At 39.9% G+C, this 21,335-nt stretch overlaps 3 protein-coding genes across 6 annotated transcripts in view; 1 reads left to right on the top strand and 2 right to left on the bottom strand.

Moving 5' to 3' along the window:
* Positions 1 to 21,335, top strand: part of trappc9 (trafficking protein particle complex subunit 9) — a 233,478-nt gene that overhangs the window by 67,927 nt on the left and 144,216 nt on the right. For all 4 annotated transcript variants that reach the window (XM_082521363.1, XM_082521361.1, XM_082521362.1 and 1 more), the window contains one exon: positions 1,167 to 1,319. In XM_082521363.1, coding sequence (XP_082377489.1) covers positions 1,167 to 1,319 — 153 coding nt within the window. The remainder of the gene's footprint in view (positions 1 to 1,166; positions 1,320 to 21,335) is intronic.
* On the bottom strand, positions 13,500 to 14,854 carry LOC309698305 (zinc finger BED domain-containing protein 4-like). The gene is made up of 2 exons (XM_082520639.1): positions 14,676 to 14,854; positions 13,500 to 14,586 (listed from the first exon to the last, which is right to left on the bottom strand). Exons 1-2 carry the CDS (start codon positions 14,781 to 14,783, stop codon positions 14,194 to 14,196), a joined length of 501 nt encoding a protein of 166 aa, XP_082376765.1. The 5' UTR covers positions 14,784 to 14,854; the 3' UTR covers positions 13,500 to 14,193.
* LOC309698142 (E3 SUMO-protein ligase ZBED1-like) lies at positions 14,878 to 16,569 on the bottom strand (the record flags this gene model as incomplete). The annotated part of the gene is made up of 2 exons (XM_082520455.1): positions 14,878 to 15,305; positions 15,720 to 16,569. The coding sequence occupies 2 exons, from the start codon at positions 16,567 to 16,569 to the stop codon at positions 14,878 to 14,880; spliced, it is 1,278 nt and encodes a 425-aa protein (XP_082376581.1).

Raw genomic sequence — 21,335 nt, 5'->3', positions numbered from 1 at the left:
TAATTTGAAATGATTGGTTTTTCAGAAGAATTATGCAAATTGAGCATTAGCTTGACGTTTGTTTGAAAATTGAAAATGATATTCATAAATCTCTTTAAAATTCGAATGTAGAGCGCATCTTTAACCCAACACAGCTGAGCAATACAACTTTCACAGTGGTGTTATTGATTACATGGCTTTTAAAATTAGCTCTGCTTTGCACTGGTGGCCTGTACTTTCGCCCTATTGCACCTCAGACAGGCCTCATTTCTGCTGCTATTCTTGTGACTTGTAATCAAAGAGTGTGATGACATCATCCACAATCATAGCTGTTTACCTGTAGAAATGTGAGGCCTGATGTTGCATATTTAAATAAATAGCTTCCCCCTTTCCCCTTTCATTTACTTCATCTCATTGCCTCCCCCCCTCTCCTTTAATTCACTGCAAAAAGCTCTGAGTTTATGAATATTTAAAGGGGAGTGTTATTCACAAAATCTTTATTTAATGCTGCCTCTGTTCACATCCTCTTAGAGGGTTTTTACATGCTTTGCTTATGAATCAAGCAGGGAATTGTAAACCGTTGTTCTTGCAGCGAGCTTGCATATCACTTTATTCTGTGAGTGCGTGTTAAACCCAGCCTGCTTGCTGTTCCTCCAATACCTCAGAGCAGGAGAGGCTCACCTGCACAGACAGAACACATGCTTTTATTCAGGTGATGTATCATTCATTTGGCACTTCTGTCTGAAGTGGATGCAGCTGAGCCATTTTTCGCAGGTAGCAGGGGTTTGTGGCATAAATTAGAGCATCAGGTATAGTGATGGGCACCGAGAGACTGGTGGGTAAAAGATCCATCGGCGGCTTTGTTGCTCTTGAAAGCTTACTGCAGAAGAAATGTGATAGTAACACCTTGTATGGTGCAGCCTGAGGCAGGTAAATCAGATGCCCCTCAGATGCTGTTTCTTTCCATTGTCTTGAACAAAACACACACACACCAACAAGTGCTCTGGTAAGCACACATTTGCGCAAGCTGCTTTCAAATGGCTCCATGCGCGTCTCTGTTTACTTTGACCAAATACTTTTGCATCCACGTCTTGCCACCTTGTATCCCAATGGGAAATTCCTTGGCATTTGTTTTCCGATATTTCTTTGTTTCACCGATCCTTTATGTTTGTTTTGTGTGTTTGCAGAAAAAGTGTTTGGGGAATTTCTGAGCTGGGAGTTAGATGAGGCATTGTCTCACCTGCCTCTAAAGCCGGGCCAGTCTGTGACACTGACTGTCAACATCAAAGTCAAGCTCGACTTCTCCGGCCAGGAAAACCTGCTGCAGGACCTCAACGATGGTGAGCCCTCTCATAATTCAGCACTAAAGATGAAAAATGCAGTTGACTGTTTCCTGTTTACTATAAGGTTACAATCTATAGGTGTAAATAATCATCAAGGTTTACAGGTTAGTACTTATTTATCAATATTTAGGTACTACAACATTAGAGATTTTAACATTTCAACCTTTATCGAGATGTATGTTTGTGTGCAAGTGCAACTAGGCATGCCAGACAGGTATGTTTGATGCTCATTAGAAAAAACAAAACTAAATAAAAAGAAGCATAAATAACATCAAAAAAAGGTTCAATCAAGTTTGTCACCTGTCCTGACCAGTCTGTGCTGATATCATCTTAATTCATGATAACCCTCTTAAACAGACTAAGCACTAAATAACACGACATATTTTTAATAAGCTACTGGAACTAAACATTGAAAACTGCTTTAACTATGGCAATTTTAGTCTTATATTTACCACGGGAAATTAAATTTGTACTAAATGGTTCAATAGTCGTATTATCTTATTTTAAAAAATCATTAAACTTTATTTTTGGTCTATGTTGGTGTTACAGGTACCGGGTGGCAGCACCTGTAGACAGCTATATATGTGTCCTGTAAACAGGAAAGAAATGATCAGACAGGGAGACGTGGCTTGCCGTTTCCTGAATAGCCGTAAACAGATACTTACAAAAGTCTAATTTACTGTACTACACAATGTTGTACGCTTTCACTTTCCAACCGTAATGATTAATCTATGCTATATAATGGATGTGATTGCTATTATATTCTATTTCGGGCACGATGCGAACCTGTAAATAGGAAAGAAATGATCAGACAGGGAGACGTGGTTTGCCGTTTCCTGAATACTCCGCCATTATGAGAAAACAGCGCGGAGCATGCACTTCAGGGTATGGCGTTATTTTTGTGCCACTATTCTGAGCGCACGTAAAAAAGGTTTGCAGGTGCAAGTGTTGCATTTTGAGGAGAAATTTATTTTGAGCGAAGAAAAGCTGAATTTGAGTGAACAAAATTCATTGCTGCATGCAAAAAATGTATATCCGTGTTTGCTATTATCCATATACACACGCACAATAGCAGCCCCTCTCGCTCAGTTTTTGTATTTGCGCTCGCAATGTGTCGCTCACGCTCTCAACATTTCTGCCCGTGCACGCTCAACTCTTTCTGTACACCGTTATATTTGTGCCACAAAACCAGCCAATCACAGACTTGGATGCAAAAAAAAATCTGATTGGCTGTTTTTGTCTCCAATCAGCTCGAAAGGACGAAATGCAATATCCCAGAATCCATTTCGTCCAAAGCTCAAACGAGGCAGTGGCGGAGGAACACAGAGTGGCGGAGTTTGAAATATTACTCTTTCTGGGACACAAAATAAACTTTTAAGATATTTTCATGTTAGAATGTAGCTGTGTGAACTTCAAATATCTGCTCGATTTATCAAGACATCACATATTTGCATAAGTGCTCCAACGTTTTCGGAGATGCCTGTTACCCACCAGCTGACCGGGTGGGAACTCGGGTTAAACATAATATATAAGGCTGAACTGACAAAAAAATCACCGACTACACCACCAGGTATTATTGGAAAAACCATAAAGCCTTTGAACGAAAACAAACGCTGTTGTGACAGTGATGTACACTGTTTTGTTGGTATATATGTATGATTTGTATCACCTTCATGTTTCCAGCTTTACAGCTGTGGCTCCAGCAAACATCAGCTGATACTAGAAATTAATTTTAAATAAATTCTAACAACAGCTGATCAATTTTGAACGTGCTGCTGTTGTTGTTTAGCGCAACATCCGCTGGTTTCCTGTTTCTGGCGCAAAGTGGGAGATAAACAAACAAGAGAGACGATCAGCTGATCATTGATCAGTTTCATGATTGAAGTAGCAACAGGAGAGGGAGGGAGAATGAGGAGAGAAGAGGCAGCTAAGACAGAATAACTCCAGCTTTGTGTCTTTTTTATTCTCGCTGAAGTCTTTTCCCCTCAATACGGATGTATTGTAATTGGTCCAGCCCAGAGTTGATTATTACCAGCTGGCTAATCCACCACCTTTCATTGTTTATACCATTACAAAAACAAACAAACTAACATAAAAATGAAAAATCACCATTGGCCCACCGGGCAAATGCCGGGTAAATGCCCAATGGCCAGTCCAGGTATTCGGTCAGCTGGTGGGTAACAGGCATCTCCAAAAACGTTAGAGCACTTATGCAAATATGTGATGTCTTGATAAATCGAGCAGATATTAGAAGTTTACACAGCACCATTCTCGCATGAAAATATCTTAAAAGTTTATTTTGTGACCCACAAAGAGTAATATTTCAAACTCTGCCACTCTGTGTTCCTCCGCCACTGCCTCGTTTGAGCTTTGGACGAAATGGATTCTGGGATATTGCATTTCGTCATTTCGAGCTGGTTGGAGACGAAAACAGCCAATCAGATTTTTTTTGCATCCAAGTCTGTGATTGGCTGGTTTTGTGGCACAAATATAACGGTGTACAGAACGAGTTGAGCGCGCACGGGCTGAAATGTTGAGAGCGCGAGCGACACATTGCGAGCGAGCGCAAGTGCAAAAACTGAGCGAGAGGGGCTGCTATTGTGTGTGTGTGGATAATAGCAAACACTGAAATACATTTTTTGCACGCAGCAATGAATTTTGTTCACTCAAATTCAGCTTTTCTTCGCTCAAAATAAATTTCTCCTCAAAATGCAACACTTGCACCTGCAAATTTTTTTTACGTGCGCTCAGAATAGTGGCACAAAAATAACGCCATATTCAGGCTGCTAACAACAGGCCAAACCATGGTCTCACACTCCCACCTACTGGTACAAAAATGGAGCGTCCGCTACAAATATCCCGGGGTAGTTACCAAGTTTCCTGTTAAAATTACTGTAGTTATTTAGGGCATTCCCAAATGGAAATATCACTTACATTGAAAGTAAAATTACTTAAATTAATTCACATAAAAGTGATCACATATTAGTGGGTATCACACACTAGTGTGGCAGCACTAGTGTATCTTTAACTTTATCATTAAAAATGATCCAAAATGCTGCGGAGCTGTTGGGCTATTTAAAAAAACAAAAAACAGAACCCCGGCCCAAAAACTGCACAGTTAGTGGTAATTAGTGGTTCTTATTTTGTGCTTTTCTACCACTCAAAGCACAGCATGCGTCATTCACCCATTCAAGTGCTTCTTTATATGTCCAAGTGCTTTCACATTTGCACTGTGATGAATGCATCAGGAGACACTCTGGGTTCAGCCTCTTGCCAGCGATTGAACTCGCAACCCTCCGATTAGTAGATGACCTGCCCTGCCTTTTGAACCGCAGCCACCTATACAGTGGAGTCCAATAAAAATAAAAGAATCAGATCGTAATTGAGCTTTATAAACCCCAGTCTCAGTCTGGCTAAATTATCAGGTCTGTATATCTCTGCTTGCGTACCGTAACATATTTATAAGCTAACCATGAATATTTTTTTAAAAAAGGCTTCGTTAGTAATAAGACATGGATTAGTGCTCTCGCCTCACAGGAAAAAAGGTTCCTGGCTCGAGCATGCAGGTCAGCTGAGGCCTTTCTGTGTGGGATTGTGTCTTTGTAAGTTTCCTCAGGTGCCCCGCTTTTCTCAGTGCAGAAACATACATATTGGTTCAGCTAATGATTGTAAAATGACTCTGAATTGCTTAATGACAGCTGGGAAAAGCTCTAGCCCCCTGTCACAGTGAGTTGCATAGTCATTTAAGAAAATGGATGGTTTCTGTAATAATGTCAAGTGTCTTGATTGAAACTTCTCTACCGATGGTTACTTTTGCATTTGTCTTTCAGTGGAGTGGTGTTGAAACAATAGACGGAACAGTAGCTGACAGAAATTTTGAATAATTGTTGGTGTTTTAAAAAAAATGATGGCTTTACCTTTTCAAATTCAGGAGCTTTCCTCTTTTCTGTCATTGCACAAGTACATTTAGCCTATTTCTTTCCATTTTTATAGACAAAGCAATCGCTGAACTAAACTGGTGATCAGTAAGATAATCATTTTGAGGGCTAGCCCTGCAATGGAAAATAGTAAAGTCATCTTTGAACTATCCGTCTCAAATTATGTACATATTGATTGCTGATGAGTGTTCATGTGCTGCTGTACAGAGGAGTGTTCTTGTTCCAGGCATTCTGCCTGCCTTATTTAAGATTCTGCAGTAATAGGATCGAGGTCTCAAGGTCTCCACACCTCCATTTCCCTCCTAGCTTTTAGTTTCCTCGCTTGGATTTCCTCTCTTCTAATTCTTATTTCTGCTTAAAAAAATAGTCCGACCTTCTCCCCTACCTCGAAGCTCATTCATTGTGTTCCTCCTCGTAGCCTCTCATAGTTCATGCCCAGCCTTCTTTCTTTCCTGTCTCATTCCCAAGCTCTCTTCACACTGTTGAACCTCTTTACTACAGCCTCTATGGGCTGATGAATATTAATGAGCGATCAATACGGACCTGCTCGTGCAGCACAGAGTATTTTTCTCAGTGTGTTTGCGTGTACTTGCACGTGAATTCAAATGACAGGGAAAGTAAACGCATACAATGCTGCATGTTTATCTCAGCTCCAGTGCCAACTCGCCTCATGAGGTCATTTAAGCGACACTGCTTTAATGTTTTAATTAGCTGAGCAATAATTGAGGCCCTGAAATAAGGAGATAAGACTTGTTTTCTGCTATAAAAAGCAGTTACTATAGTGACACTATGGGATGCCGTTTTTATTAAACACATTTGATGCTATGTAATGGAGTCACATTAATAACGCTGTGTTAACATGCTGATGAACTTGCTTTGCAGAAAGATTTAGTTTTTTCTGCCTGTGCTCCGTGGAGGATTGTGAAGGTTTACAGATTATGGAAGTTCTGCCATCTTTGCTAATTAAACTGTAAAACCTTGATTATCTTTAGCACAACTGCTACATTCAACAAGTCCTTATTTTATCAGAGGCAACTTGGCCCGAGTATCTTGCCCAGTGGGAATAAGATACTTGGCTGTTTATGCAGTTGTTTTGTGGTGTATGAAACAGATGCATATTACCTCTCTAAAGGAAACGTTTGAGTGGAACATTATTGACGATGATATTGATCGGCACAGGCTTTCTTATTTCTTTTCAAAGTTTTTCTGTCCCCAAGCAATGGTTTAAATACCATTTGTGGCAAATCATTGAGCAATAATCTACCCTTTTGTTATGATTCGGCATTTCAAGATGACATGAATTTGTGTCTAAGAAATACAATCCACAAAAAAACGGCACTGCTCATATAAACAATGTGTTGATCTGCAAAGACCAAAAACAATGCTGAATTGCTGAAATATGTGATTTTCTTCAAGGCAGCACTCTTTTTAACAACCTTGAAAAAATGTGCCAGAAAACCATTGAGCCATTTTCTGTTTTGGTGTTTTCCACGAGGTCTTCAAGATCAACTTATTGATTTATTGGTTGAAAATTGACAAAAATCATTGTTACTCTAACTTAAAAGCTACGATTCTTACAGATGTGGTGTGTATTGTAAATAAATGTAAAGTTTAAAAATATAAAATATCATGTTACGTTTGACCCCTGACCTCTGCTTGAAGGTCAACAGACTTATCTGAAGGTTATTAGTGTTAAAAGTGTTAATGATACTATACAGATCTGTTTAAAACCGTTTTTACTGCCATTGTTTGTATTATAGGGAATTATATATGTGGATTCCTAATATCACATTACTTCGGACTGACCTCTTCTTCATGTCACATTTAACCTCTACTCTTACTTTTACATTTCATATCTACCTTTCAAGATGACCCTAAATGTCATACTCTCTTTGTGAAACGAACGAACAGGGATGATTAGTATTCAGTATGCTGTGAAGGGCCCTGGTTCAGTATTTCAAAAGACACGTTTGTCCTCTTGTAAAAGTTAGATGATAGGGTCTTTTACACTTTGGGTAGACAGCCACTTTTCTAGCTAAGCTAATGTAAATGTGTTGTAGTTTTTATTAAAAAGGAGTACCCATATTTTGTAGCAGTTTCTTAAATGTTTAGCCAGCTAAACAAAATCTAATCTGAAGAAATGCTTGTGACCAACTGTTCACGTATCCTGTGTCAAAAGCAATTATAACAACAAATAAAATTTTAATAAGATTTTTTTAAAAATGAAAGCAAAAAGATGCCCATTGTTACCGATCCATTTAATTGAAATTTCTCTGTGTTATAAATATTCATTGTCCTTGGTAGCACAAGTAGGTCAACACAATCAGTCCTGAATGAATATAGTTGTTAAAAACTGCAATAACAAAATCTGAAGATGGCTGTGAGCATGTGGATGAATACGAATGTGGACACATGGAAACTTTCCTTTACTTTGCCCACATGAAATATGAAAACAAACTCTGTGTGTGGTCAGAGATTCGGTGTGCACACTACTTGTGTGTTGTTACTTAATGCAACTGTACACAATTATGTGCAGTAATTCACCACGGTGCAGAGAAAATCAGCCTGCTAGCTTAACTGTCCACGTGGCACTCAGTGTGTAGTGTTTGAGCTGAGACCAGTGGGTTAAATTATGCCACGGGAAACAGAGGCAACATTCAAAACAGGTTGACCCTCAATGATTTATCCTCAGACAGGCTTATCTCTCATTCTGTGTCCAGCTCAAAACCACGAAATCATAACACAGGATCAAATGGAAGTGATGTCATCACTCAGGAGTAATGGGCCTTGACTTACAGTGCTTTATTGTGTTAAATGGTGTGGGCGTCGTATCTAATGACAGTGTCAGTGTCTACATTAATGCTGCGGCTGTCTTTGAAGACAGCACCTTGTACCGTAGTCAGTGTCTGCAACTGTCAGAGAAAGAGACGCCAGAGACGCATCACTGGAGGCTGGAAGAATTTTTTTTTTTTAAATCTTGCATGTCCTCAGTCGACATCTCTGAGCGTATGCACTGCTGTCCTACTGATGTAGCTAGTTTCAGATTACTTAACTTTTAACTTAGACCGCCAGGCTGAGCTCTTAAGAACACCTTTTTTAAAAGTATTTAACCTGTGACATTTTGATGTTAGATTTCAAATGTACTCTCGTTGTCAAATCATACAGCACAGCTGCTATTCAATCTACACTTTCCTTTCCATGGAAGCTTTTTATATTTTTGCTGTTGTGAACAGCTCGAGTATGTGGATTCTTTTTTTGGAGAAAATCTTTGTTTCAAAAACTTTGTTTTTACTTCCAAGGTACAGACTAAATCAGTCTGTAGTGCTCACTATCAGAAAAGAATTTGTTAAAATACACTGATCGAAAAATGTAAAAGAAAAGCTTTGAAATCACATCAGGGAAAAAAATAAATAATGCTGGACATCTATACTCGTATGGACAAGGTAATATGTTAGGAATATAAGGATGCCATTTGGTGCAAATGGAAATGCTCAGCCTACAGAGAACTGAATTTAAAGACACCTTGAAACATAATGTCCCAGAGGTGTTGTATTTTTACTTATTTTTAGTGAGGTGAGCTTGGTATTGATTCCATCATCCTCCAGGAGCTGCCTGCAGACTCGCACCATATGAGGCCAGGCAGTGTCGTGCATCATGAAGTACCTAGGACCCACTGCACCAGTGTAGGCTCTTCTAATTCTAGTACAGTGGTTTGCAAAAGTATTTGGCCCCCTTGAACTTTTCCACATTTTGTCACATTGCAGCCACAAACATGAATCAATTTTATTGGAGATACCAGTCCTGGTGATTGGTGAAGGTCCTCTATGATCCTGTCTAGCTCTCCTGAAGTAACCGGCTGTCTCTTAGAATCTTCTTTATGCTCTTGAGACTGTGCTGGCATATAGAGCCAACCTTCTGACAGTGGCATATATTGATGTGTCGTCCTGGAAGAGTTGAACTACCTGTGCAGCCTCTGTAGGGCACAGGTATTACCGCATGCTACCAGTAGTGACACTGACCCTAGCCAAAATCAAAGCTAGTGAGGGGGTAAAAGTTGTCAGAGAAGATGAGGGAAAACTCTCAGTGGCCTTCACCTGTAAATCCATTTCTGTTTTGGGGGGGTTGTCTCATAGTTGCCCCTCTAGTGCACCTGCCCTTAATTTCATTAATACCAAAGCGGCTGAAAAGGATTAGCAATCCCCTCTGCTGCTTAGCTGACCAATATCCAAGAGGTTTTATTGAGTTGGTATTATGCTATGAATCAATTCCTGATATAAATCTTATGTAGGTTTCCATATAACTCTCATCTTGATACATATCATTGATGAATCAAAGCAGCATTTATAAACATTTGCAACCTGCTTTCTCTCATTGCTAGAGGTGGCTTTTAAAAAATATTGTAAAGCTGTAAAAGCATCTCCCTTCAAAAAGATGTGGAAATCCACCTTAATCCTTCAGTTTAGCTACAAGAATAATCAATCTTTGGGAAAGGTGTCTCACAGAAGCTGAATTTACTCTGAAATAATACAAACAAACAAAGTTGGACATTGGTCTCTGTCTCATGAAATCATGAGGGAGGAGAAAGAAACAACTCCACTCTTTTCAGCTCATATACTATCAAATCCTAGTGACTGTGATCGCTAATCACTTCACGCATTCCCTGATCTTTGTCACTTTGACACTTAGATTTCTAACTAAAATTAGTTTTTCAGTTTAAATGTGGAGGCATTTATATGCTTTATAAAAATAAATCAATCCAAATGAGGTAATACATAGTTAAAAAATTCACAGGCGTCATCGGCAAGTTAACTTAATGTACACAAAGAGCCAAGAAAAGGGGATGTTTTGCTCCCAGATCTGCTCCTGTGTTTGAAACGCTCCCCGGATGTCCTACTCGGATCAGCTGCAGATGCTTATTTACGGTATAGATATGTATCAAAGTATCAAAGCGGAGACCCAAGTGGAATTTAATTTTGTGGAAGAGAGAGAAGTCGCAACAAGACAAATCTAGTGAGTGAAGATTGTGATGTTTTTAGCGTGCTGTACGCTTTTAACTGACTTTATACGTGTGTCTCACTGTCCTCCTTAGCCCGTAAGCCCGGTTTAGAAACTAGCAACTAGGCTGCTATCAAAAACTAGCTGTAGCCTGAATCCTTATACTTACTGCCCTTCACTGATTTCTGCTGAAATTTAGGATTCATTCTAAAGTTTTATTAATAACATGTAAAGCCCTACATGGCCCAGCTTCTGTTGCTGTAGCAGAGCTATGAGACCTGACCCCAGCAGTTGGCCTCTCTTGTTGTCTGATCGGGGTCTTCAGTTGTTTGATGCGCCTGTGTTAAAACCAGAGAACCATTCTTTAGAGGCTGTAGCTCCTAAACTTTGGAACAGTCTTCCTCAGTCTGTCAGGTTGGTCGAATCATTTTGTTTTAAATAACAGCTCAAAACTAATTTTATAGGTTAGGCTTTCTTTAATCTCTCTGTTCCATTTTCATTTTGGTCTTTGTTCTTCTCATAGTGTACAGAGGTGTACATATGAAGGGATGAAAGTAAGACTGTATGTCAAACTATGCATGTTTGACTGTGTGTTTGTATGTTTGGACATGCACACTTATTTTTGATGTGCAGTTTTATGTCAGACTGCTATGTATGCTAATACTATGCTACTATGTCTAAATTTGATAAATATGGAAACAGCTCTGATCGCTAGCTGTTTTCCCTCACATGTTACCAGACATCTTTTTTTTAACTCATAGAAACATATCAGATAAAATCTAAAAAAATCCTCTTAACATTAATGAATAAAAAAACTAAAAGATGCCACAAATACCCTGTTTGCTAATGTCACTGTTAAAAAGTCCAATCACTGCCTTATCAACTACAATCCCCTAATCTTATGCACAAATTACCAACACAAAAAAATAAATTTTTTTCTACAACTTATCACTGATTGTATTTTCTTTTACTGATCCATCCATGCAATTGGAAAACTTTAAATGTTCAAAACTTTTAATGTTTTTATATCTTATGAACCCCCATTAAAAATAGAATTAGTTGCAGATATAATACTTGGCTCTGTTCACAAGTCTTCATTGCCATCAACAGCAGAGATAAAGCACAAGAACGATCCAAGGTCTCTCCCTGAAGATTTCTCTAGGCCACAAAGAAATGTCTGCACTAGCCTGATTAGGAAAGCTAAATCAAATTATCATCTAGTGACAGTCATCTAGTCTTACTTCCACTAAATTCTACAAGACTGTGTCAACTTTTTAAATTAATCAAGGTCCCACCTTCCACCTCAGATCAAGGAGAGATCAGGTTGTGGGTTTGATGATCCTGAAAGACTCCATAGCTGAAGCTTTGAATTACCATTTCCTCCCTTGTGGTCTTTTTATTTAACAGGAATATGTGTTCATTCTACTATATATAATTACCATATTGGTTCTGCAGAGGGATGCCTCAATGCCTCACCCCTTTCTTGACTATTTTTTTTGTTGTAAAGTCATAAGTCCTAAGCCTTAAACTATGTGCTCTAAACTAAGTGTTTTGCATATTTGCCACATTTACATGTCTCAGATCATTAAACAGATTTTAATATTAGACAAAGATAATCCCAGGGAATACAGAATACAGTTTTTAAACGATTACGTCATTTATTAGAGGAAAAAAACAAATCTACCTGACTCTGTGTGACGTTAAGTGATACCTATCCCTGGGAGAAAGAACTTCTTTGACATTTTGCGATAACTGCTAATCAGTCTTTTACATCACTGGAGGAATTTTGGCCCACTCTTCTTTTCAGAAGTGTTTTAATTCAGCCACATTGCAGACTTTTTGAACAGGCGTAGCTTGTTTAAGCGCATGTGCAAGGATCACAATCAGATTTTAGTCCAGACTTTGACTAGACTTCTCCAGACTTAAACAATCAGAGGTGGACTTGCTGTTGTGTATATCAAATAATTGTCCTGCTGTAAAACTTAAGTGCGCTTGAGCTTCAGGGCATCAACTGACAGCTCGACTTTCTTCTTTCATTGTCACATGTGTTTAGTCTGGACATCACTATGAAGAGAACTGGGCTCTGAACCTGTCGTTTCTGGTATTCTCTGGAAAATGTCAAACAAAATCCAGGATGTTGGGCTGTGAGTTTAGGTGCATCTAAAAGATGTCAGGCCCTCATGCCACCCTCATCTGCATGTTTCTGATAGTTTGGTCAGGAACTAGCCTGCTGGAGATTATTGTAATCATTGTATGTCCTCTACACCTTTGAGATAGGGACTGGGCTGGGAGGCTTGGAACACCTTACTATTTCATGTTTAGATGTGCCATCCTGCATGACCTTTGCACCCTGAATGGCATGCATGTATCATCACATGCTAACAGTAGTGACAAGAACATAATAAAAAGTAAAACTGGAGAAAAATCAGTCAGGAGAGATGAAGAGAGAACAATGGTCTGGGGCTGCTGTCAGCAAATCCACTTCCTTTTTTCTGGGGGTTGTCTTGCTCTTGCTTCTGCTGTTCCCATGTGGTCACTTTCATTTTTTACTAAAGCAGGTCAAATGGATTCACAGTGGTTTTTACGTCTTGCACAGTTTAATTAACTTTGTTATGCTGTGATGTTTTTATTATCTTAGATTTTGAGCAGCATATAATAACAAGTTTATCAGCTGCATTGAAAAATATGCCACAGTAGTTTGAATTTCATGAATTGTGATGTCCAGAAAAGACAACTATGCTGAAATACACTATGTGACAGAACGCTTTTAAACACAGTGATCAACACTGCGGTCTTTAACAGTTAAAGTTTATATTGAATGAGGATCGGGTCCAGCAGTGCTTGACTTGCATTTTCCATTATCTTGATGGTTCTTCCTCTGAACGACCAATTGAAAAAGATTCTAATGTAACGGTCATATTTTCAAAATCTGTTAGATATACTTGTCTTGTAGGAAAAAGCCTCGTAAAGGTGAGTGCAGCTGACCTATCATCACTGCATTTCATGGACGTCTAGATCTCTGCTAATAATGTTCCATTTATTTCAGAAATGACACTCCCAATCTTTGCCCCTCTATTTAAACACTGGCAGCAAGGCCGCCTGTGATAAAAATGCTGAGTTCACCTGAATTTCCCTGAGGCCGTTAGGCAACGAGACAGATGCTGATTGGAAGGTGGGTGAAAAAGGAGGTGATGATTGTGAGGGGTGCCATCGTTAATCACAACACTGAGTAGGGCTGAACGATTATGGAAAATAATCTAATTGCGATTTTTTTTTTGCCCCAATATTGCGATTGCGATGCGATATGCGATTATTTTTTAAGGTCTTTGTCTTCTGTATTATTAAACAAAGACAAGCAATACATCATATAGTATGGCCAATACTATATTACATTAATTTTAAACTGTTCTTTCCTGGAAGACAGACCTCTGTTATGATGACATGAGGTGATGCATGAATTGATGACTGACATTTTTATTTAACTTCTTCAATCACAACAGTATATTTGAACATACACAATAGTTTATTTTTAGCTTACAAACATCTGAGCATAAAGTGCTGACAAGGAACCCTGGTGTAAACATTAAAATGAAAGTCAGTACAATGTGCAGATTGCAGAAATATACATAAAAAAAATCAGTGGCTTTACCACACTCAGTTTTTCGACATCTGTGAACTACTAGACAGTCATTCAATTAAAAAATAATATTAAATAAATAAAACTAATAAATAAAAAATACACACATCTTACTGATCTCTGCAGTCAGTAACATTACACATAAGGTGCAAACATAATAACAATTGTGTAAACACACACACAAACACGCCTTTAAATTAAAACTGGCTGAACATCTTGATTATCTGCAGTAAGTAACAGCAACACAGCACAAACTAAAGTGCACAATGAGTATGGCTCAGTTAGCCATAATCATCCTAGCTCACAGGTTTTTTGCTAGGAAGACTAGCATATCTACTTTTGCTGGCTTTAAGGATGAGCGAGTGCAGGTCACTATATTCCCTCCAGTGCTGAACAGACGCTCTGAGGGGGCACTTGTGGCTGGCACACACAGATATTTGCGGGCCATCTTGCACAGTCGTGGAAAGTGAATGTTGTGCACCTTCCACCAGGCTAAGGGATCATCCTCTCCGTCAATGACAGGGGTCAACAGGTAACTATTCAACTCTGCCTCCACGACATCTTCAAGTGGCAGAGGCAAAGCTGAAGAGGCCGCACTGGTTTTAAAAAGACTACCAATAGTCTTCTTTGCCTTTCCCCCAGAGGCCTGTGCACTTGGAGAATTTTGAGCAGTTTCAGTGCGAGACCTCTTCTCCTGCCAGATGGGAAGAGAGACATTAGTTTTGCAGTTAGCTTATTTTTAAATATTATGTGTTTGTGGAAATATAATTTTCAAGGATTTACCTGATTATGTGTACGTCTAGCCGATTCCACCATTTCTGTCTTCAGTCGGGCCTTAATGGCAGGAAGGTTGTCTGCGCTGATGTATTGCGTTTTGAACCTAGGGTCCATGAACGACGCAACATCCAAAAGCTCCTGGGTGTTGAGGTCACTATACTTGTCGTTGAGGTATGCCAGGACCTTGGTTTTAATTGATCTAGTCAGATCAGTGTCCGCAGGTATCTTCAGCCAAGACTGATGTTGCCAGAAGATGGAGAACTGGCTTGAGGTAGGAGATGCTCACATACTCTTCTCCAGAAAGAGCATCAGTAAATTCGGAGAGAGGATGCAGTGCCTTATGAATGGACTCCAACACTTCAGCATCCTGCCAGGTTGGGATGAGGGAGCGTGCATGTCGGTCACCTGTCAATACCTGCGATATGGCTTTCATCTGTTCCAGCACTCTGGCAATCATTTTCTCTTTGGACCCCCATCTTGTAGGGCACTCAGTAATGAGAGAGTGCTCAGGAAGCTTAAGCTCCTTCTGTGCCTCAGTGAGAGCTGCCTTTTTCTTCCAACTGTGCGAGAAGTGCCCCACCAACTTCTTGCACAGCCCAATTGCTCTTGATACTCTACCATCTTTGATTGCATTTTCTGGAGGGAAAAAAAAATAAAGTAAAAAGTAAAATTAGTGTTAGACATACAATTGCAGTTATGATGCAAGGTTTCACCATTTCTCTCTCTCTCTCTCAAATTCAAAGTTGCTTTATTAGCATGACTATGGGAACAGTGTTGCCAAAGCTACTGTTACATACATCATGACATACAAGAACATAAGACCATAAGACAAAAACAAAAAAGAAAATACATAAGAAGAGGTGGGTACATCAGGGTGGGGTTGACATAACATATCTAGAATTAACAGCAGTAAAGAACAAGATAAATAATAGTGTGGTGTGTTTGTAGGAGAGAGTGATACACAGGCTCGCACATACATGCATGCACACGCACACTCTCTCTCTCTCTCTCTCTCTCTCTCTCTCTCTCTCTCTCACGGCAGTAACTTACCAATAGCAAGATGTAATCTGTGTCCGAAACACTGGAGCCTGGTCCATTCGTTCAGCTGTGCTGCTTTCACCATATTTGACGCGTTGTCCGTCGTTATGCAGACAAGGTTGTCTTCAGGGAGATCCCAACACGCAAGCCCCTCTCTCAGGCCAGCAGCAATGTTTTCCCCTGTGTGGTCTTCGGGGAAGTAGGCCGTTTGTAGGCTGCGAGCTTCGAGGTGGAGGTCTTCGGTAATGTAATGCACCGTCAGACTTTGATAGGGCTCTGCTGTACGGCTTGACCACATGTCTGTTGTCGCCGCAAAAAACTCAACAGCCTTTAACTCCGCTGCGACCCTCCGCCTACATTGCATATGTAGCTCGGGTATTGCAGTCTGACTGAAATACGTGCGGGAGGGCATTCTGTACCTCTTATCCAGTGTAGTTACCAAATTATTGAACCCAGGCTTGGTCACCGTATTGACGGGCATCATGTCTTTCGCGATGCAGTGGGTTACTGCTTTGGTGATTTCCACGTGCCGTTTTGAAGTGCGTTCATATGGCGTAACACCATCAAACAGTTCGGTCAGTGATCCTTGCCGAGTAACGTTACTAGGTTTATTCTGCACACTACTAGATTTTTTAGCCATACATCTACCATACTCTGTTTTGTGCCGAGTCTTAAGGTGCTGGTACAAATTCGTAGTGTTTCCGCGAGATGTAGAAACTCTACCAAGACAGGTTTTACACAGTACCTGACTCTGTGCGACATCATCTGTTTTAAACCCAAAATATTCCCACACGGCTGATGTTCCATTCCTCTTTGGTACTAGCATCCCCGCAGGCTCTGGTTCTGTTGAACCTGAGACCATTGTGTAGGCTACAGCTTTGCTTGCTAGTTCACTCTCGGTAGACTGTTTCAAAACTTTGCTCCCCGTGTCACGTGACCAGAGTGCAGCCTCTGTGGTTAGACAATCTCGTTTGATCATATCACATGTTTTACTCGCGCATGTCACGTAAACGGAGTATAATCGCAGCGTATAATCGCAGCCTTTGCGGTTAGAAAATTGCACTTGATCATGTCGCGATATTATCGCAAATGCGATATATCGTTCAGCCCTAACACTGATTACTCACACGGTCCCACTTTACCACAGGACACGGCGAGTCATGTGTGTCTCCTGAAAGAGACTGTGTATCATAAAGCTGGATTCGACTAATAAAGTCCTACAAGCGTCACTTTTGGTTCATGTCCTTCCCCGACACTCAGAGTTTATGCCTGCATGTACATCTAACCTATTAAAAAGCAGGATATAGCAAATGAGTAAATAGGAGGAGACTGTGTCAGCCAACCAGTCAGCTTTGAATCTTTAGCAAAACATTTAGTCAGCGTTTCTATGTCCAGATGAATCCACTGTTTGGGGTTTTTAGTAAGATGGCTTAACTGTTAATGCCAGTTGACATTGTGATGATTTTTTTTTTTTGGGGTGGGGGGCTCATGGTTAATTATATTCATATACATAACAATTGTTCTGCTTTATTTGTAGGATATTTTAACCACAAGGAACTTGTTTCGTTTCAGACTGGGATCGTCATGTAGTCAGATATTTAAAGTTGAGCAGTAGAGCCAGAATGATTTTTGATTTTTTATTCTTTTCCTAAAATTAGGTATTTGCCAATCTGTCCAGCTGACACAGCTGATAAATACATTTAAAAACAGAAAAAAGTTGATTTAAAAAAACAAAACAAAACAAAAAACCCCCAGGAGTAACACTTTTCAGCCATGTTAAGGTTGTTTTGTTTTTTTGTTTTTTTGCCTGTCCCGTTTGGCTCTTTTGCCATCAGAATTATTGTCTAAAGGCGAAGAAAGATGCCCAACGGATTTAATTTACCAAATGGACCATCCCAGCCTTGCCATAATGGTCCATTTGATTCACCTTTTATTGTTTATTTTATTGTATTTTCACTTGCTAAATACGGGACAGACTTGACTGGGGAAAAGAAAGGGGAGAAAGAAAGAGGGAAAGAGAAACAGTGGAGAAGAGGGACGGTGATAAAGGGCAAAAAACAACAAAATAAGCAGACAAAAAATACAAATATCAATCACCTGGATCACCTGTTGAGAAAGAAAAAAGAGAAAACAAGCAGAAGAAAAAAAAAAGAGCAACATAATAAACAACATCACCATGGTCTATGGGAATATGACAGTAAATACTAAATATTAAACATTATTGTGCAGCATGTAATATCGACAGCGCACAGTGTGCTTTGAGGTAGGAGCCAAAAAGGGTGTAGTTTGTGTGTGTGTGAGCACCCGTGTGTAAACCTGTGAGCATGAACGCGCTTGTATTAAAAGGTTCCTTCATGTAATGATCTGCTAGAGGGTGTGGGGGGGCCACAGCCCCGTCCTCCAGGGCATGAAGCAGGTATGGAGGAGATCATGTTAAGGTTGTTGACGTGGCTTAGTGTGTCCACCAGAGGACAGTCTGCAAATTCCCTGTTTGCAACACAGCTCCTACAACCAGTTGAGCCAAGCAAATTCGGGGAGAGCGTAAGTGAGTGCATAACTACAAATAACAAATATATTTGCAGTGACTAATATTTGAGCTGTCATAGTGTAACCATTGTAATACCTCGTCCATCCATCTGATTCCGCTTATCCTTTTCAGGGTCGCGGGGGGCGCTGGAGCCTATCCCAGCTGTCATAGGGCGAGAGGCGGGGTACACCCTGAACAGGTCACCAGTCTGTCGCAGGGCTGGTGACCATTCGCGCTTACATTCAATCCCGCATTCACACCTATGGGCAATTTGGATTAACCAATTAACCTATCCCCACTAACTGCATATCTTTGGACTGTGGGAGGAAGCCGGAGTACCCATGCAAACTCCACACAGAAAGTCCCCGGCCTGATGGTGTAATTGAACTCAGGACCTTCTTGCTGCGCGGCAACAGTGCTAACCATTGTATTAACATTAAGAGGCAACTAGGTTTGTTGCTTTCATTTACAAAAGCACCATTTTTGGTGGGCGAGTATTGAGTTACTTAATTCTGGTGGTATTTTTTACCAGCTATTAAATTGCTGGTATTGTGAAATCTCTGCTTAGTAGTTCAGCTAATATCCATCTGATATCACTTATGGTTGTTAATTACAGCAAGATAAATCATTCATTTCTTTGTTAATGCAGTAGTAGCCTTGTATCTGAGTCCTGCAGAATATGCAGTATTGGCTCTAATAACTGCAGGAGACAGTTGGTTCTGCTTTTTTTCTTCAGTATTATATGATAATTAGTTTTTCTTCAATAATATAAAATACAATTACTCACACATAAGTTGCATTTCACCTGACATTTATTACAGAACATGATATTAGACCCACCTCAAACATATTATTGTGGTAATGTGGCAATGCAGTGAAAACAGCGCGACAGTAACTTTGCACGGTAATAAGGTGCAACTTTCTTGTTTGGCTGGAAAAAATCTCCTCATTCAGCACAAAACTGCAGAAAGAAGCAATTACCTACCAGCTGTTAAACACAGTCGAGCAAAAAAAGATTTTTCTCCAGATTCAAGTTATTATTTGTCTTTCATTTGCCAGGTGGTCAGAAAAAAGAGACTCCAAATGAATAACAGTGTAACTGTTAGATGTGTAAATAAGCAGCTTGTTTGCAATAAAAGTTGATGATAAAAGTTGATGATAAAGTAAATCAGTGTTGTGTTCTCAACTTGTTTCTGTTGCCCCCAGGTGGCCCCAGAAGTCTGTTATTGTAGGTGTACCTAAATGAAGCCTCTGGTTAGATCAAAGTCCCCTTTATCTGCAGCAGGTGGGCAGAGGATAATTAATTAGTTTGAGAATTTTCTCAAAAAGTGCCTGGGTCCTTACTAACACGTTCCGAATCGAGAATCAGGCCTTTATTTAAAATAGACTGCAGTTGGAGACGAAAGAGCCCGAAGCACTGTGTGTTTGAACAAACTGTTCTTATTTATTTCATCAAAAAAATATGCAAGAAGGAAATCTGTGTGTTCTTTCTACCGTTTATGAATTCTTGCTATTTTTACTAAGATTTTTTCTCATCTGCTCACAATTGTTACGGCTATATTCATTTGTTTTTCCTGCCAAGTTGTTAGTCGGAAATGCAACATATCCATGTTTATTGGTTGTTGTTGTATTTTTAGCATAATCCAAATTTTCACTTAAATGAATTCTAGCAGCACAGTAGTGTAATCCTTTAGTACAAGCAAGTCCCTTTGACAGAAGTCCTCTTCCATGTGGTTCTATTGAACGGTTTTCTATGTAGCTATTTTAGAGCTGGACAGTTTGTGAATATGTCCATCATGAACCCAATAGCCCAAGCTGCTGCAAAGGCCGGTAATTTCCCTTCTCTAGGGGGAAATTGCAGGGCTTTTTATCCTGCTGACGTCGGAGAGTGACATGATTCCTTTGACGTCAGAGCTTAAGCTGTGGGCGTCATTTTTGTGTATTGTTTCAGTGAGTTCAAAGCGCAGCAGCCCCTCTGGTGGTGCCTAACAGCTGCTGATTGTGCAGCTGCTTCTGTGTCCATGCTGCTTCTCTCAGGTCATGGACATAAAATCATTCATTCATATCCTCATGCACAAAATAGTACCATAAACCCAGTGATCTCAGATTTTCTGTTATTTAAAAGTTTGAAAATCAGATAGGCCGTAGAGCAATTGTGATGCAATAGATGAACTATGTTTGCTATCTGATAAGAAAAATGATAACAGCAGCCTGAGATAAAGTCCACTGATATTTTGTATCATTGGGTAAACCTCTGCTGTGTATAGACATGATTTTATGTCAGTGACAGCAGAGAAATTGTCAGATCTCTCAGTGTAATGCAATATATGCTGACAGCACTACACACTAGAACTTACAGAATGAACATAAAGGTTAATCAAGACCTTTCGGAACAGCATAACTATAAAGGTTCATCACTGTGTGTTAGTTTCAGGGTACCCACTAATTTCGTCTGACCCCAAGTCGTGCTCATGCTAATTGTTGCCGTCCTGATTAAGTTAGTTATCTTTGAGCATGTGTGCAAGTTACAGTAACTGATGCAGAAATATGTATTACTAATATTTAGCTGTGTGCTGGCAGTTATCAGAGGTGTACCAACTTAGCCTATAAAATAACCCATGCAGAGTATTGATGGGGGCTCAGGTTTCGCCCATTGGCTTTTTGGAGGGACCACCAGGAGCCAATTAACAGCAAGAAAGGGAAGTGAGAGTCCAGTAGTGAGGAAGCAGCACACATACATTAGGACCTTTTATAGAACATGTAAGTTGCCTAAACTAAATAATAAGAAAAAGAGAATGAAGAAATGTGAGAGATTTAGATAAAGATTTCGTCTGAATACGTCTGAAACAGAGTCCCCCTTTATAATTATGTTGTGTGTCATATAGTCGTAGTCATATAGTTGACAGATTGGAATTAGGCCTCACTTACAGGACCACATACAGAACATAATCATGCTAACAGATTAGACCAGGGCTGTTTTCACACCTGGTGTGTTTGGTCCGTTGGTGATCGCCAACCTCGATCCAGACCAACTATCAGGCTCACGTTGCAAGATTGAGCTAAAACGCTTCTGTGGTCTGTTTTGTATTGTATTCTGGGAT

The sequence above is a fragment of the Aulonocara stuartgranti genome (genome assembly GCF_965226115.1).
Source record: "Aulonocara stuartgranti genome assembly, chromosome: 22".
NCBI lineage: Eukaryota > Metazoa > Chordata > Actinopteri > Cichliformes > Cichlidae > Aulonocara > Aulonocara stuartgranti.
This window is presented reverse-complemented; position numbering and strand designations above follow the sequence as displayed.

Excerpts from the sequence above, each read along its gene's own strand:
- LOC309698305 (XM_082520639.1), bottom strand. The coding sequence starts at position 14,783 with ATGGACCCTAGGTTCAAAACGCAATACATCAGCGCAGACAACCTTCCT. Across the intron at positions 14,587-14,675 it reads CTAGACGTACACATAATCAG|GAGAAGAGGTCTCGCACTGA; the intron begins GTAAATCCTTGA and ends CCCATCTGGCAG.